The sequence below is a fragment of the Mytilus californianus genome, unplaced genomic scaffold, assembly GCF_021869535.1.
Source record: "Mytilus californianus isolate M0D057914Y unplaced genomic scaffold, xbMytCali1.0.p SCAF_7, whole genome shotgun sequence".
Taxonomy (NCBI): Eukaryota; Metazoa; Mollusca; class Bivalvia; order Mytilida; family Mytilidae; genus Mytilus; species Mytilus californianus.
The window spans coordinates 111,364,160-111,382,809 of NW_026262723.1; the positions used below are offsets into that span (position 1 = coordinate 111,364,160).

The following is an 18,650-nucleotide window of genomic DNA, read 5'->3' on the forward strand; positions in this document are numbered from 1 at the left end:
GGTGAGTGAACATACCTCGAGGGGACCACTTCCTATATACAAGGTGATAGGACGTGCCGCTGGAATAGGTCACATTTTCAAGCTTGAAAATATGTGAATAGCTGGGGAAAACTATCTGAAATATATGATAAGGTCAATAAAGTTCCCATTACTTGTTATATGAAAAGCCCTGTAATTTTTCACAGCCGAAAGCCTCATCTTGGTGTTCCCGGCTGTGTTTTTATCCACAAATTTTCCCTCTTTTGACACTTTGGTAATCCTCTTTTCCAACACACTACACGAAACCCAACCAATATGTGAAAAGGTTACATTTTTTACTTGCTAAATATGTGAAAAGGTATACATTTTTTAAATCTAAATTATATGAAAAGGGTGGGGTAAAAGAACCACAGCGGCACCGCCTTTCAATTAAGTGGAACTTTTAAATATTTAATATTAAGTAGTGACATCTATTAATTTTAAATTGAAAACTTTTTCAACAAATGTCTTCCAGATGTTTGTGTCGTTGGTTTGCTGTATCCTTGTCGTATATCCATGCACATATTCTTATAAAATGTATATTTTTACAAGACGAGTGATGCCTCTAAGAAGACCGGAGGACAAAATGGTTCTAAAACGACTGCCTTAAAAACACATAATTTGGTAGACTGAATAGCAATATGACAGGCTACTGACAATTTTTTAAAGGATGTAATAGTCTGATAAGTAGTATACTTGATTAATAAGAAAGATATGAAAAGGGGGTTGCCTATTCAATGGTGTATGTACTCTTTAAGTTCAACACAACAAACCGTTCTAAATTAAATCTGAATCAGTTTCACCTCCAAATGATTTTTTAATTGACGAGTTGTATTTTATTTAATTTTATTGCAAAATTATTCTGTTGTTTTCTCTGTTACTTCAAGATGAATCTCTTCAAAATCTTTCTTGAATAATTTTCTGAATTTAATGTTCTGAACCGCAAATAAATTTCCGTCCCATTTTCTAAAATTGTCCAAATGGTTCCCATTAATGATATCCGGGACCTCTAATCCACTGCTCTCTAACATCTGCTGGTCCCGTTCGATACTTAACTGGATTGCTGATTTTCTAGCTGTATGTTGAAGTCCTTGGCGATTTCCTACAGATTTAATAATAGCAATCTGATCTAGTTCATCGTCAAAACGTCGCAAGTATTTCTTAGTATATTCGATTAAGTCCCTCTTCGTAAAATCTTTCCTCTCTTCGTCAACTTCTTGTTGAAACCAAATCAACTTTTGTGCAATAACATCGTTCTTTATCGTAGTGTTAGCATGGCTGAGATTTACACGTTGTTCACGAGCAGCTTGCTTCGATAACACTTGTGCTTTTCTACTCAATGGATGGACGGGCTTTTGCTTTTGGCTAACCTTACTTTTGTCGGCCTTCGGCATCTGGAATATAAATAATACGTTTTTATAAATACGGTAACTAACGAAATTCGACGAAGAATCACGGTTCAGAGAAATACTCGAATTATGCAATGTATGATTTATATCCCCTCTAGTCAAAGAACACATCTTATTTTATGCATTTCCATTCTCAATTTATAAATACAAGATACGTGTTGGTTATAGGTGGACTATAGTAACAAGATACGTGTTGGTTATAGGTGGACTAGTAACAAGATACGTGTTGGTTATAGGTAGACTAGTAACAAGATACGTGTTGGTTATAGGTGGACTAGTAACAAACACAAGTTTGCTATGTTTTTCTTCATCGTAAATAGTAAACCACTGCATGTCAAAGCAATCATTAGCAAAGATTCCGTACCATAACGACAGTTATCGCTATTTTACGAAATTTTCCTTTGATCTTGCTGACTGATAATTTCCTTTCTCAGCGGAGTCGAGTGATTTGAAAAATTATCGCTAGAAACTAAGGGGGCACGTGGCGTTGCTAATGAAATTGACATGAAATTGACAACGTCGTCATAGGTAAAATAGCGATAAACAGATTATTATTGGTCATCTCAACTCGATTGCTTTTCTCACTTTCGCCGTACTGGCTCAAGCGAGAAAATCAATCTCGTTGAGATGATCAACGATAATCTATAAGTATCTTCCTTACCCTTACTGCAGTCGGCAATAGATACGGCTCTCAGTCTTAATGCTAGAATTTTAGAAAAATGTTTATGATTCACGGTATGAAGCACAAATAATGTCTCCCAGAAAGGACGAATGGGAATCTCATGATTTTGTGAATTGCTGATATCTGGAAGTATAAAACGTCCGAGTCCGCATCATGCAAAATATGTTTTGTATTTTGTGTTACTGGGTGGCTGTCACATTGACCTATTACTGATCTCCATAAGCGTTTCTATATGCACATGTGCACATATTCAGTTAACTGCTGATGATGGGAGTCTCGAGGGAAAATGAAGGAACCACAACTTGTATTCCCCTGAATTTCACTAACGGTACAGATAACAATAATTGTCATAGGAATTATAATGGTAAATATGTATAAACATACTAATGAATGCTTTAATAGCATCAATTGAAGCATTTTGTAATTTTGTCTGTTTACATATAGGGCAAAAACGTAAGTCTCATTGATCTTATATTTTTAAACAAACAAAAATTTCCCAATCTGATTTAAATACAGATCCCGTGTCAAAGCCATGCTTTATAATCAGATTGAAAATCTCTAAGGTTGTAGTCTAGTAATTCAATGAGAAGCTTTACGTAATTTCTCATATGAATATGTTATTCACTTATCAAAACACGAGGGGGCCTCGGTGGCCGAGTGGTCTAAGTAGTTACTACTGTAATCACTAGCCAGTCAACACTGAGGTTATGAGTTCGAACCCCGCTTGTGCGGGTGCACTCGACTCCAATCTTAATTGACTAGGATTGATGTCAGTTTTCCTATCGAAGGTCGGTGGTTTTCTCCGGGCACTCCGGCTTCCTCCACCAATAAAAACTGGTCGCCACGAAATAGCCCAAAAGCGGTGCTTAAAAGTGGCGTTAAAACACCAAAAATCAAATCAAATATCAAAACACGATTTCTGTGTTCAAGCTTCAGTATTTTTCATAATAAATCGCAGTCTGGATATAAAAGATATATACTCAATTGACATATATGGATTAAAGGGTGAGCCATTTAGTTAGTATCTTCTTCGCCTATCTGAGAAGTTCGATACCCACCGGCCTTTCCATTTATTTTGAATAGCAAGAATACATTCCCTATCATATATTTTTTTAACAAAAAATATTGTCGTATGGCTTTGTTGGTATCAATATCATGATTACGCTATTTCCGGCATGGACTGAGATAAATAATTTTAATATCTAATGCATTCTGGCATTTGCATTTACGACTGTGGTTTTAATGGTATATATGAAAAAAAATCGACATGGGCATCTGATTTGTTTCAGATACTTAGATTGAATACTGGATTTCAATTTCTTGGCCTTATCATATACATTGTATTTATATCATAAAGCTTGAATAGTGACCTATTCCAGCGGCTCATCCCTGGGAACAGTATATCTAACATATATGTTCCTGCTCATCCCTATCACTCATAATTTGCATAGTAAGTGGCCCTTAATAATTTATTGCTCGTTCCAGTAATCTGAAGCGAAGCAAGGAATTGTATTTTTTTATACACAATTCCTTGTCTGAATCTGGGACTAATAGATATTCCCAGTCTGAAGTTATAAAACGTAAGAAGATACACATGTGTGATAACTCGGAGCAGAGACAATATATACAAAATATATACTGTAAGTATTAGATGTAAGCCTCTCATATGAAAGGATTACATCTGATTTACATAGAAGTAATAAATAAACATTTTATCTTTTCTCTTGAATTCTAAAAATAGCAATTAATTTTGATAAAACAGGAAAAGTGTCATTATCTAAATTTTTCCAGATGCAGTAACACTTTCTGAAGAAGTTTTGTAGTTGGAATGAAATCTTAATAGTGCGTCTATTTTTCTGTCATCAAATTGATACCATATATAATTATCACTGCTTTGGTATGGCAATATGAATTTCTGTACTTTCTTGTCTTTTTCTGGTTTAATTGCCAAAATCTGAATTTTTTTGGTGATAAATGATAACTCTTTTAAGTAAGTATTAGATACACCTTGAGGGCGTTAGCCCAACTATGTGTATCATATTTACACCAAGATATTATTGTCAATGCAGAATGATAGTTTACAATACTTAAGGAGAGGTCTTTCAGCGATTTGACCATATGTATTTGAAAAGCATGATAAATGCAGGGTATTCAATTTCAGTTAACGACATCTTGGTGTAAATGATCATATAGGTCTCTGTTCGGAGGTATACGAAGAAAGTGAAGACAACATGTCAAAAATAAAATAAAAAAGGACATACTTTTTAAATGTCAAATAATATACAACCAAATAATATAATGTACATAATCTAATATGTCTCTGGTACAACTCAACAAAAATGATTGAAATTGAGCAACATGCATGACGTTTAATTTTAGCAGAGACCGTCATAGTCTCTGATGTTAGTCATGTTAGATATATAAATCCATTAAAAAAATAATAAAAAAATATAACTTCAAGCATAAATATAACATGATATAATATCATACACACTGAGGCACCAGACTATTAAAAAGACTATTTAGTGTATAACCAATGTGTGTATACTGGCCTGAGACCGTACCAGAGACATATGTCTCTGACCGTACTAAGATCTACTAAGACTGAGACTACATAGCCAGGCCCACAGCTAGGTCCGTTCGCGCCCAATACACGTTCGCACCCCACACGTTCACCTCCTGGGTCCGTTCACACCCTACACGTTTGCACCCTGAACAGTTGGGGCAAAAATGGACGCAATATTCGCGCTTGATACAGGTCTGAATTTGGATTGTAATTAAATATTTGACAAATAAAAGGTTTCTGACACAAAATAACTGTAGTCAAAGAACTTAGAATTGGTTATATGATTTGAATTTACATGTGTATATTCAATTTTTTGCTTTTATGCAATACACTTTGCTGTTGCGAATTGACCCCCCCAACAAAAAAAACAAAAAAAAATTTACCCACCCTTTTTTTTTTTGCTTTTGTGCAATACACTATGCTGTTGCGTAACCCCCCCCCACACACACACACACACACAAACTTCTTATTTGCAAAAAAAAATAATATTTGAAGAATTTTTCTTTTTAATTTCTGAAATCTGAAATGAGAAAAAATTGACCCCCCACAATTTCTTTTTACCCCCCCCAAAAATTCTTTCCCTCAAGATATGGTCATAATCTCAATTCAAATTTCCGATGGAGTTTGCAACCATAATTACCCATTCAAATTTACCATAGTGCTAACTTAATCTATTTTATAATAGAATTTAAAATATGGTGTCAAATCTTTCATATGGATGTTTTTGTAAAAAAAAAAGATGCAACATTTGCAGATATTTTTACTGGTCTTCCTTTATAAATATGCATTTCTTTAAACATAATTTAAAAGCAGTGTAAGGGAGGTAATCAAAACATTGTATTTGGATTACCTCCCTTACACTGCTTTTAAATTGTCTTAATTGTTCATTAACCATTACTTTATACATAATTTAAAATTTAACCTGGTTAATGGACAAATACTTTAGTACAAAACATAATTTAAAGCAGTGTAAGGGAGGTAATTCAAATACATCATTTGAATTACCTCCCTTACACTGCTTTAAATTATGTTTTGTACTAAAGTATTTGTCCATTAACCAGGTCACCCTTGTTTTCCCCCTTTTTTGCCCCTAATTCCTAAACGGTTTGAGCCATAACCCATCAAAGCAAATCCTAACCATCCCTTTGTGGTATGGAAACTTGTGGTATAATTTCAGAGAGATCCATACACTGTTCCACAAGTTATTGTCTGGAAACGAAAAAATGCTTAATTTTTGGCCCCTTTTTGGCCCCTAATTCCTTAATTGTTGGTACCAAAACCCCCAAAATCAATCCCAACCTTCCTTATGTGGTATTGAACCTTATGGTAAAATTTCATAGAGATCCATTCACTTAAACTAAAGTTATTGTGGGAAAACCAATGTGTCTTCGGACGACGACGACGCCAACATCATACCAATATATGACCGCAAAAAATGTTTGCGGTCATATAAAAACCTGATGAACTATTAGAGTTTTTTGAGATGTTTATATATCAAAATATTTTTATTTTCATAAATAAAAATTCGATAAATTTTTAAATGAAATATTGTTTAAAATTGATTTGATGATTAATTATTATATGTTAATTATGTATGGTTACTGTTAATATGTAGTTTACACAGCTAAACTTGGTGTTATTGTTATGTGTTAGAAAATCGTTGTTGTTTTAACTAGCTTTGATGTAAATTCTGCATGTAGTTAGCATGTATTTAGCTTGGTATGAGTAAAAACAGTGAAGATTCAAAATGTTATTGTTGTTGATATTAATAGCGGTTTGGTATCTTAACATTAAAAAAAATATTCAACACTAAAACCCTTTTTAGAAAGTCACTTTATTTTGAAACAATGAATTTTTTTTTTATAGCAATATATAACCAAAACACGATTTAAAAAATATTCAACACAAAAAACATCACTTTATTTTGAAACAATGAAGGACCCCACTGGAAATAAGTTGTAATAACTTTTGTGGGTCATCCTAAGATATTAGGCTACAGTGAAAATCTAGTCAATTTAAATTTCACTCATTATTTAATCTAGTCTATTCATATTATCAAAATATCATGAAAATTTTCATGATTTTATTTTTTAAATTAAAATTTTTAGTAAACATGTATTTCATTTTAGTGTCTATAAACTATGTCTAGTGCTATATCTGTGTCTTTGTAATGTTTTGTATCTGTCAAATTCATGCCTTTTATCTTGAATAAATATATATTTAATATATAATGAAAAAAACCCTTATTTATAGCAATATGTACGTACAATAACCAAAACACGATAAAAAATCATTCAACACAAAAATCGTTTTTAGAAAGTCACTTCATTTTGAAACAATGAACAAAAAAATATTTATAGCAATAAACACTAACCAAAAAATGATTGAAAAATTATTTAACACAAAACCAATAAAAAGGGTGCGAACGTGTAGGGTGCGAACGTGTAGGGGGCGAACGGACCCGGTCCTATAACACATGCTCATAAAACTGTTTCTCCTATATATTTTTTTTTATTTTTTGACTAATGAACGACAAGTACACGAACATTCAAATGATAAAATGATAATACCGTAGTGTTGTACGACCATGATGGTCGACATAAAATTTACGACTAACCTCCAAGCACGTGTTGTGCAATGCTCTTCTTTGTGTAGAAACAGAAAACGTACTGATTTAACTGGTTGCCTGTTTAAGTCACACTATTTTTAGCACGAACTGACCTCAAGAAACCAGATTGCAACTTTGACTATGGCATCGAGAAGGCTAATTTTTCTATCCACAAAACTTTCCAGAAATATTCATAGGTATATATTAGATTTACTCGGTAACTAATTTCGAAGTAAAAAAAATAGTTTTGCAAAACAAAAAGCATTGTAATAACGCTTGAAGCAGCCTTCAAAACCGAGAAATAGCTCTCCGCGAGTTCAAGACGTTTTTGTTGAAAAAATGACAATTTTCAGACTATATAAAAGAGGAAATCTAACATACCTCGTCAAAGTTTCCCTTTTTTTTCTTTCACTGATCTAAAATGGTAAATAGAAAAATTCAGTCTCTTTTATAAGTTCCAAGTTCTTTATTTCTAATGAAGGGCCCCTGACGCCGTGACGGGACATAATGACAACAATACACAATACATTCTCATTCATAACACATAAATATATAAATGAAGATAAAATTAAAATTCACATAAAGTGGATGAGATTATCATGTCTATCATAGAATATATATAATCATATAAAAATTATATCACAACATAAAACAAGTTATATTTTTTTTATAAGTTAGTTTAGTTCTTTCAAAGTTTCATATCTTTGATTTTACTGCCATGCCAGAGTGCCAATACAAATAATATAATAATTTCATCATATAGTTTGCTAACAGAGGTCCACCTTGTCTCTTACCTAGAAAAGCAAGTTGAAGGAATAGATAATACAAGTCACTAGAATGGAAAAGAGACCAAGGGCAAATGCACTTGGACATGTTAGCAAGTGTGATTTTAGATACTGTCTTAACCTCCTCATGACTAGTGCACAAAAGTAAATTTTTCTATCACTTTAATGCAAAAATCACCAAGGGATGATACTAAAAGGTTTAGGCATCTGTTTGTCTAAGTATAATGATTACTTTTCTAAAAAGACATACTTTTTATAAAAGCATTCATGGAAGTAGTCACTACATTCAGCAGTGGCAGCAATCCACAAAATTTATCTTGAATATTTTTAGATATAATGCTAAAAACTTTTAACTGACCAAAATAAAATATTTATTAAGATCATAATATTAATGTATAGCTGTAAACAGTATATATAAATATACATATGCATATATATACATTTTCAACACTCTAGCATAGCAGTAGCAGGTGCAAGTGAAGTCCCAATGCTCCCTAATTAGGATTTTCATGTTTGGCTATAAGGCAACAAATTTTACATAAAATTTCATTATCTTCATTACTCGGCATCCAAATAAATTTTTCAGGATTTTGTAATTGGGTAAAATTAAGACATTGTAAACTAATAGCATTGATGAGATTACAACGCTCAACTTTATACTTTGTACAAGTCAGTAAAAAATGGTTCTCATCTTCTACCTCGCCAGATTAGCAATGAATACACAGATATCTATTTTGCCTGATAATCTTTGATATCTTCCTAATTCTATTTGAAGTCTATGAGCTGATATTCTGAATCTGGTGAAAATTCTCCTGTGCCCAAAATCTTTTATAATATTTAGATAATTTCAAATCCAAAGTTTTGTTTAAACTTGAAGTATGTATATAGTTTGCCATCTGATAATGATGTGTTTTGCTTTTGCCAAAGATTAATATATAATGAGTTTTCATTAATTTTTTACATATCTTCTTAAAACTATTTGTTTTCATTGACTTTAAGTCAATTTGGTTGTCAAAAATTACTTTTTTCTGTATATTCACAAAGCCATACTAAGAAGGTTGTTTGTTTTCCTATATATAACTCTATGGAAGTTAGATAGGCATCTTTTAAAATAGGAAATTGATAATCTAAATTTTCTAAGCGGTGCCAATATTTAAGCATTGCACTGACAACATTAAAATGTGTGGGTAATCTGCCAAGCTCTGACAAGTAGGCAAAGTTAGAATTCTTTTTCCACAACCCAAAACAAATTTACATAATTTCACATGCAAATCTTCACATTTAAGTCTTTTATAAATTTCCTCAAAGGACAAATCAGGGATTTTGTCAAGCCTGCGACTTCTGTCGCAAAAACCTCGATATAGGGATAGTGATCCGGCGGCGGCGGCGTTAGCTAACTTCTTAAAACTTTTATATCTTCCAAGGTGGAAAACCTGGATGCTTCATACTTTGTATATAGATGCCTTATGTTATGAAGTTTCCGTCTGTCATATGTCCATTGTCCTTGACCTCATTTTCATGGTTCAGTGACTACTTGAAAAAAAAGTTAAGTTTTTTGTAATGTTAGTTTCTCTCTTATTATGAGTAATAGGATAACTATAATTAATATGTGCGTACCATGCCGTCAGACAGTTTTCATCTGACCTCGACCTCATATCATGGATCAGTGACTAGTAAAAAAATCAAATTAAATTGGCAAGTGTACTTGAAATATATATGCTTACACACAGATTTGAATAAGTATATTTTTATACGACCGCTGCGGTCGTATATTGGTATGACGTTGTCGTCGTTCGAAGACACATTGGTTTTCGCACTCTAACTTTAGTTTAAGTGAATGGATCTCTATAAAATTTTACCATAATGTTCAATACCACAAAAGGAAGGTTGGGATTGATTTTGGGGGTTATGGTACCAACAGTTAAGGAATTGGGGGCCAAAAATAAGCATTTTTGTAACTTCCAGACATAACTTGTGTGTTAGTGTATGGATCTCTCTGACATTGTACCACATGGTTCCATATCACAAAGGGAATGCTGGGATTGATTTTGGGGGTAATTGCCTCAAAAGTTTAGGAATTAGGGGCAAAAAACAAGCATTTTTCTAGTTTCAGGACAATAACTTGTGTGTTCGTGTATGGATCTTTATGAAATTGTACTACAAGGTTCCATATCACAAAGGGAAAGCTTGGTTTGACTTTGGGGGTAATTGCCCTAAATGTTTAGGAATTTGGGGCCAAAAAGGGGCCAAAAAACAAGCATTTTTCTAGTTTCCAGACAATAACTTGTGTTCAAGTGTATTGATCTCTCTGAAATTGTACTGCAAGGTACCATACCACAAAGGGAAGGCTGGGATTGAGTTTGGGGGTGATGAATCATAAGGGGGTTCAAAAAATTGGGGTGGGGATTTTTTTTTCCTTTTTTTTTCTTTAAAATTTTCCATTTTAAATTGGTTATTTCTGATTTATATATAAAAGCAAATAATAATGATATGGTTTGAATAGGTAAATTAAAATTTTTTAAGTTCTTAGAGCACATTCATTCTGTCAGAAACTTATGCTGTGTCAAATATTTAATCACAATCCAAATTCAGTGCTGTATCAAGCTTGAATGTTGTGGAGCATTTTATTTCAACATGCCATAAAAAATGTAAAACAATGTAAAATTTTTAGAGAGAGTCTAAAGTTATATGTTTAACATCAATGATGATTTGATCAACTAGCTGAAACATAGGCAATACAATAAAGTCTCTTTATTTCACCATAATGAAAATTAAAACAGATGAATAATTGTCTGCAACATTTCAACACTTAGTAAGGAAATTACTATAAACAAATTAAAAGGAACTCAAACCTTCCATGCATTCACTTTTTCATCCATTGTTTAATATATTCTTGTAGAATAAGCAGACGTGACAGAGTGGTAACTTGTTCCTTATGTTCAGCTAGTCATGCCTATAGTACAAATCCCTTACCAGAACCAGCTATAGATGGACATGACAAGGTTTTCCCCCCTAAACTGCATACCATAGTAGATGATATTGGAAAACTCACCCTTACAGAAGTAGCTGATTTGAATGAATTGCTTAAGGTATAAAAGTGTCTTGGTTAGTTTTCTTAAATTTTAATAGGGAAATTTATAATGTACATGTCTCCACAATACATGTAAATTCATCAATTGTTTTTTTTTTTTATATGGCAGGCAGTTGTTATTTGTTGTATTCTTGTTCTTGCTTTTATCATATTTTTTTATTTTTGTAGTTTTCAGAAATGCTGTTTTGTTTAACAAACTTAACGTTAGCTCCATACTTACATATTTTCTTGCACACTGTTACATTTTTTACTCAGGAAATAAAAACTACTATATGTATATTCTTTTTGTAATTTTTCAGAAAACTTTAAGGATACAAGATGCACCTGTTATGGCCATGGGTATGCCAGGAATGGCTGCACCTAAGGTAAGCACAAAGAATTGGGTATGTTAATTTATTTTTTTTGGGACCTTTTGTTAAAATTGGCATTAGAGGACCTGAAAACTGTCATAAGATTGATGTGTTAAATTGATTCTGCATAACTTTCATCTTTTTACTTTTAATACATTTAAAATATTGTAGAATAATTATTCAATTTCAACTTCTATAAAGGTATAGTAATAAATAACTAGAGGCTCTAAAGAGCCTTTGTCGCTCACCTTGGTCTATGTGCATATTCAACAAAGGACATTCTCCAACATTGTAGACAAGAATAGAATTCATGACAAAAATCTGTTTTGTTGATCTTGTATTTCTGATCATTTAGTCTGTTTAGTTTCTCTCTATATTTTTTAATTTTTGCTCAAAACACAAAAGAGGGTAAAAAAAATCCTCATTTAAGTCTACTAACCATATCGGCAAAATTTGACTTGTGAGTAGATCTTGCCTTGCTGATAATTTTTGTGATTTAAAGTGTCTATTTATCTATTATAATTTTTATCATATAAGGCAAAACACAAAAACATGGTAAAAATCGTCATTAAAGGGCAATAACTACAATAGGTGTCGTTAGATGATTTCCTCCATATAAAATTTATTGTAGACCTTTACTTTCTGGTAAATTTTGCTTATCTATCTATCATAATTGTTAAGATATAAGGCAAAAACGCAAAAAATTGGTAAAAATCGTCATCAAAGGGGCGATAACTCTACTAAGAAGTTGACTGACGATTTCGACCATGAGACTTTTTTGTGGAACTTTTCTTGCTGATCACTTTTGCAATTTAAAGTCTCTCTCTATCTATAATAGTTTTCAAGGTAATAGGCAGAAATAAAAAAATAAAGGTAAAATTTGTCATTTATTGGAAATAACTATTAGAAGTCGTCTGACAGTTTTGTCATATATGGACAATTGGTAGAGAACATTCTGAACATTTTTGCTGCTGTCTGATTTTCTCTATTTATAACGGTTTTCAAAATAATAGACAAAACTTGCATTTTGCCCCTATGTTCTATTTTTAGCCATGTCTTGGTTGGCAGACGAGGCCATCGGACACATTTTTATACGACCGCAAAAAAATTTTGCGGTCGTATATTGGTATGACGTTGGCGTCGTCCGAAGACACATTGGTTTTCGCACTCTAACTTTAGTTTAAGTGAATGGATCTCTATGAAATTTTACCATAAGGTTCAATACCACAAAAGGAAGGTTGGGATTGATTTTGGGGGTTATGGTACCAACAGTTAAGGAATTAGGGGCCAAAAATAAGCATTTTTGTAACTTCCAGACATAACTTGTGTGTTAGTGTATGGATCTCTCTGACATTGTACCACAAGGTTCCATATCACAAAGGGAATGCTGGGATTGATTTTGGGGGTAATTGCCTCAAAATTTTAGGAATTAGGGGCCAAAAAAGGGGCAAAAACAAGCCTTTATCTAGTTTCATGATAATAACTTGTGTGTAAGTGTAAGGATCTTTCTGAAATTGTACTACAAGGTTCCATATCACAAAGGGAAAGCTGGAATTGAGTTTGGGGGTAATTGCCCAAAACGTTTAGGAATAAGGGACTAAAAAGGGGCCAAAAATAAGCATTTTTCTAGTTGGCCATCCCAATGATTGACATTAAAAAAAAAAACGATATTAAACTTAAATTTGTTTGATTCAAATTCGAAGTTCTGATGTAAACTGTTAAATTGGCAGTGCATCATTCGAAGTGTGCAACATCAGCGTACTTATATCTGCCTTAGACTCTTTATTTGTTCAAAATAACTTTGTCAAAAGCTTAACTTTCGTTTTTAAATCTAATACCGGATGTTATCTTGACAAAGGTAAAACATGGACCAGAGACGGATACGTAAATCCCGTGTACGTTTGCAAAGCATGAATGAGTGTTAGTAGCTCTTTCTACGTTATTTCTTCAAGAAAATATTCGAAATAAATGTGAGATAAAGGTATCAATGACAATTTAAGCATTTTTTGAAGAAATTAGGATGCATAATTAAATTTCACACCTGCGCACACGTGTACTAGTTCAAACAACGTGGTTATGACGATTTTTCATTTTCACCTTTTTAATTTTTTCATCAAATCATATTTGTAAATGTATTTCTGATAATTTAAATCTTTTTGACTTAATTAATTAGATGCAAACCGCTGAAATGTAAGAAAATAACTTTGAATAGACCGATCAATGTCCAGTTCAAAATAGTTTACCTGTCACCTGAACAGGTAAATTTCAGCTGTTCGACAACTAGTTAGCCTTGATTAAAATGAGAAGGTATTAAAGTAGGGGTTGTTTTGATAGTACTTAATGATCATGTCACTTTTATGACCTGAAATGTGTGGCTGTTAAAGGCAAAACATTGGGTCAAAAAGATCGTGAATTATGTTAAAATGACCGTCTCTTAAAGCCTTGAAAACTAAAAAGTAGATGACCGTTTCATGCTTTGCTCAGCCGGACTTTTACCGGACATTATACAAATGTCCGGAATATATGACCATTTTGGAAGCCTTGGTCCATACTTGCCCCAACTGTTCAGGGTTCAACCTCTGGGGTCGTATCAAGCTGCGCCCAGCGGAGCATTTTATTTAAACTAGAGACCCCAATGATGATTGTGGCCAAGTTTGATTTAATTTGGCCCAGTAGTTTCAGAGGAGAAGATTTTTGTAAAAGTAAACGACGACGGACGCCAAGTGATGATAAAAGCTCACTTGGCCTTTTAGGCCAGGTGAGCTAAAAATGAACTGAATTATACATGTGTTTTTATACGACCACAAAAAAAGTGGTCATATATTGGTATGATGTTGGCGTTGGCGTCGTCGTCGTCGTCCGGCATCGTCATCCGAAGACACATTAGTTTTCGCTATCTAACTTTAGTTTAAGTGAATGGATCTCAATGAAATTTTACTATAAGGTTCAATACCAAAAAAGGAAGGTTGGGATTGATTTTGGGGGTTATGGTACCAACAGTTAAGGAATTAGGGGCCAAAAATAAGCATTTTTGTAACTTCCAGACATAACTTGTGTGTAAGTGTATGGATCTCTCTGACATTGTACCACAAGGTTCCATATCACAAAGTGAATGCTGGGATTGATTTTGGGGGTAATTGCCTCCAAATTTTAGGAATTAGGGGCAAAAAACAAGCATTTTCTAGTTTCATGACAATAACTTGTGTGTTAGTGTATGGATCTCTTTGACATTGTATCACAAGGTTCCATATCACAAAAGGGAATGCTGGGATTGATTTTGGGGGTAATTGCCTCCAAATTTTAGGAATTAGGGGCCAAAAAGGCGCAAAAAACAAGCATTTTTTTAGTTTCATGACAATAACTTGTGTGTAAGAGTATGGATCTTTATGAAATTGTACTACAAGGTTCCATATCACAAAAGGAAAGCTGGAAATGAGTTTGGGGGTAATTGACCAAAAAGCTTAGGAAGAAGGGGCCAAAAATAAGCATTTTTCTAGTTTCCAGACAATATACATTTATTTCCCGTGACGGAGGGAGATATGAAGATTTGTTCAACCAAGAATATTCATATTTCACGAGGGCTCTCCCGAGGCAAAGGGAAATGAATGTTTTATTCCACTGCCTATATGCTTTGTTTACTATCAATAAATTAAATATTATTTTGCATACATTTTTTTTTTCTTATCCGCTTGTTTTTGTAAGTCAAACTAAACACGACATACCTACTGATAAACAGTAAGGATCAAAATTTAATTATAAGTCTGTTTGTTTTATCGTCTGAAATAAATTTGAACATGATGATTTTTGCTATCGCTATTTTAAGAAGAATAAGAAGTTCAAAACGTTATGTACATTAACCGCGCGTAACGTCGCACGAAGTAATCCCGACATTTCAGAGGGGAATATGATCCTCAGAATGGAATATGAAGATTTGTTCATTGACACGTGGGATAGTCTCAACCAATCAAATATTGATTAAACTATCAATATGTTTAAACAGTGGAATAATAACTTGTGTTCAAGTGTATGGATCTCTCTGAAATTGTACTGCAAGGTACCATACCACAAAGGGAAGGCTGGGATTGATTTTGGGGGTAATTCCTTCAAAATTTTAGGAATTAGGGGCCATAAAAGGGCAAAAAAACAAGCATTTTTCTAGGATCAAGACAATAACTTGTTTGTAATTGTATGGATCTTTATGAAATTGTACTGCAAGGTTCCATATCACAAAGGGAAAGCTGGGTTTGAGTTTGGGGGTAATTGCTCTAAATGTTAAGGAATTTGGGGCCAAAAGGGCCAAAAAACAAGCATTTTTTCTAGTTTCCAGACAATAACTTGTGTTCAAGTGTATGGATCTCTCTGAAATTGTACTGCAAGGTACCATACCACAAAGGGAAGGCTGGGATTGAGTTTGGGGGTGATGAATCATAAGGGGGTTCAAAAAATTTAGGGGGGGAATTTTTTTTTCCTTTTTTTTCTTTAGAATTTTCCATTTTAAATTGGTTATTTCTGATTTATATATAAAAGCAAATAATCATGATATGGTTTGAATAGGTAAATTAAAATTTTTTAAGTTCTTAGACCATTTTCATTCTGTGTCAGAAACCTATGCTGTGTCAAATATTTAATTACAATCCAAATTTAGTGCTGTATCAAGCTTGAATGTTGTGTCCATACTTGCCCCACTGTTCAGGGTTCGACCTCTGCGGTCGTATCAAGCTGCGCCCCAGCGGAGCATTTTATTTTAAATGTTAAAAAAAATTAATGTTGAATAATTTTTTATGACAGCATGTTTGGGTAATGTAGTGTTCCCTAGATTTTCTTGCAATAATTTGTTTGGTTTTGACCATGTTCATGCAACACAGACATAAAAATTCACTCATATGATTCTGACCTATTGATATTACAAAAGTAGTTCCTCCAAAGTTGAACCGATTTTCACCCCCCAAAAAAACTACAGTTTAATATCTCCTTAAATTTGTTTTCAGGAAATGAAATTGAAAACTAACTTCCAATCTTCCACAAATTCCAAAATATAAAAAATGTAAATAATTTTATTTCTACAGGAAGATGAGGAGGAAGAGGCTCCCAAAATTGTGAAAACTCTCTTCTCGCTCAAACTTTTAGAATTTGCAGCGGACAAGAAGATAACCCTGATCAAAGAAATAAAGAGCCTTGTGCCGGATATGAATTTAGTTCAGGTAAAACTATTAATTCATATACTAGCATATATCTCACCTTTCAAGATATATATTTTTAATGTCTATAGTAAAACTTCATTGTGGTATAGTAGTTTGTCAAGTTATGGTTGAGTTTTGACATCTTATCTCCAAAGTTTGTTGTGCATGCAAAAACTGTGAAAAGGGAGTAAGGGCCCTATTTGTCCCAAATATTAAGTCCATTGTTTCAAGATGAAAGAAGTAGATGCATATACTTGTGAGAAAAAGTAAAGCTTTGACATTCACAACCCTAATAGGTGTAAAAAAAAAAAAACAGATTTTGGTGAAAGTTGACAAAATCCTCTGTATTTTAACAGCATTTAAGCCTATGAACCACATGTTCTTGTTTGCTCTGAATTAAGACTTATTTATAACAAACATAATGTGAAAAGTAGTTTTTGTTGGTCAACCAATACACTAAATCTTTCTATGTCCTAAAACCAATTAAAATTGACATGTTTTGGTCAACCAATACACTAAATCTTTCTATGTCCTAAAACCAATTAAAATTGACATGTTTTGGTCAAGCAATACACTAAATCTTTCTATGTCCTAAAACCAATTGAAATTGACATGTTTTGGTCAACCAATACACTAAATCTTTCTATGTCCTAAAACCAATTAAAATTGACATGTTTTCATTGAGCTTGGCGGAAAAGTTAATTTTACACTAAATTATGATAACATAAACTCAATGCTGGTTCACAAATTTTCAAACATAAAAACCCTTTTCATATTTAGTCATAATTTAACATTGATGAATTGTGATAGTGGTCATTAAATCCAACTCTCCATCAGAGACCAACTAGCAAATGTGTCAGATTATGAATGACCATATCCAGATGGACAATATAATTTAGTGGTCATAGACAAAAGAACACATAACAAATTAACCAAGGATGTGATGTTACATACGGAACACTAAAGTATAATGTTACGTTACACGCAATTAAAGTCATTACAAGTATGGCCTTAAACAATGAAATGCCATAACGCATAGTAGTCTTTAAAAGGCCATGAAATGACAATTGTAAAACAATTCAAAGGATAAAACTAACAGCCTAATTTGTGTACAAAACAATAAACAAATAACAAATATGATTTACAGCAGCAAATGACAACTGCTGAATTACAGGCTCCTGACTTGGGACAGGCACATACAGAATGTGTCAAGTTAAAGATTATGTTTTTCATAGTAGAGATATGCCTTCGTTTGTACGAAGTTTTTAGTAATATGTGGATGTGCTTGGGAGGAATTAGGTGTTGACTTGTTTTTTATTTGTATTTCCTGAGTTATGTCCCTTGTTGAATTATATTATTATTTTCAGGCTAAGAAGTTTGTAGAATCTGCCCCACAAGTCATAAAGGCAGACATATCTAAAGAAGAAGCTGAAACTTTAAAGAAAGCTATAGAGGCAGCTGGTGGAAAATGTGATATTGATTAAAAGACAATATATATTCTGTTTATGAAACTTAAAAATAAATATTTACTTCTGTGTTACATTTTTTTTTAAAGGAGCATGTGAAACTACACAATGCAATACAAAGCTCTAGGTATAGACATAATGTAAGTTTGTGGTTCTGATGTACAATATAAAGCTCTAGGTATAGACATAATGTAAGTGTGTGGTTCTGATGTACAATATAAAGCTCTAGGTATAGACATAATGTAAGTGTGTGGTTCTGATGTACAATACAAAACTCTAGGTATAGACATAATGTAAGTGTGTGGTTCTGATGTACAATATAAAGCTCTAGGTATAGACATAATGTAAGTGTGTGGTTCTGATGTACAATATAAAACTCTAGGTATAGACATAATGTAAGTGTGTGGTTCTGATGTACAATATAAAACTCTAGGTATAGACATAATGTAAGTGTGTGGTTCTGATGTACAATATAAAGCTCTAGGTATAGACATA

The 18,650-nt window shown here is 33.0% G+C and overlaps 2 protein-coding genes across 3 annotated transcripts; one reads left to right on the forward strand and one right to left on the reverse strand.

Annotated features, from left to right (window-relative positions):
• Positions 1-847: 847 nt before the first annotated feature.
• LOC127708583 (translation machinery-associated protein 16-like) lies at positions 848-7,349 on the reverse strand. 2 transcript variants are annotated; one of them, XM_052213572.1, is made up of 2 exons: positions 7,293-7,349; positions 848-1,412 (listed from the first exon to the last, which is right to left on the reverse strand). In XM_052213572.1, exon 2 carries the CDS (start codon positions 1,410-1,412, stop codon positions 876-878), a length of 537 nt encoding a protein of 178 aa, XP_052069532.1. In that variant the 5' UTR covers positions 7,293-7,349; the 3' UTR covers positions 848-875. The 2 variants fall into 2 exon arrangements, with proteins under 2 accessions (XP_052069532.1, XP_052069533.1); XM_052213573.1 differs by having other exon boundaries at positions 7,246-7,327.
• On the forward strand, positions 7,345-18,222 carry LOC127708582 (39S ribosomal protein L12, mitochondrial-like). The gene is made up of 5 exons (XM_052213571.1): positions 7,345-7,480; positions 10,968-11,157; positions 11,459-11,524; positions 16,576-16,710; positions 18,057-18,222. Exons 1-5 carry the CDS (start codon positions 7,425-7,427, stop codon positions 18,171-18,173), a joined length of 564 nt encoding a protein of 187 aa, XP_052069531.1. The 5' UTR covers positions 7,345-7,424; the 3' UTR covers positions 18,174-18,222.
• Positions 18,223-18,650: the final 428 nt, after the last annotated feature.

Bases quoted from the DNA above. Each gene is read 5' to 3' on its own strand.
- LOC127708583 (XM_052213572.1), bottom strand. From the start codon at position 1,412: ATGCCGAAGGCCGACAAAAGTAAGGTTAGCCAAAAGCAAAAGCCCGTC.
- LOC127708582 (XM_052213571.1), top strand. From the start codon at position 7,425: ATGGCATCGAGAAGGCTAATTTTTCTATCCACAAAACTTTCCAGAAAT. The intron at 11,525-16,575 runs GTAAGCACAAAG...TTATTTCTACAG, and splicing joins CAGGAATGGCTGCACCTAAG to GAAGATGAGGAGGAAGAGGC. The intron at 16,711-18,056 runs GTAAAACTATTA...TATTATTTTCAG, and splicing joins CGGATATGAATTTAGTTCAG to GCTAAGAAGTTTGTAGAATC.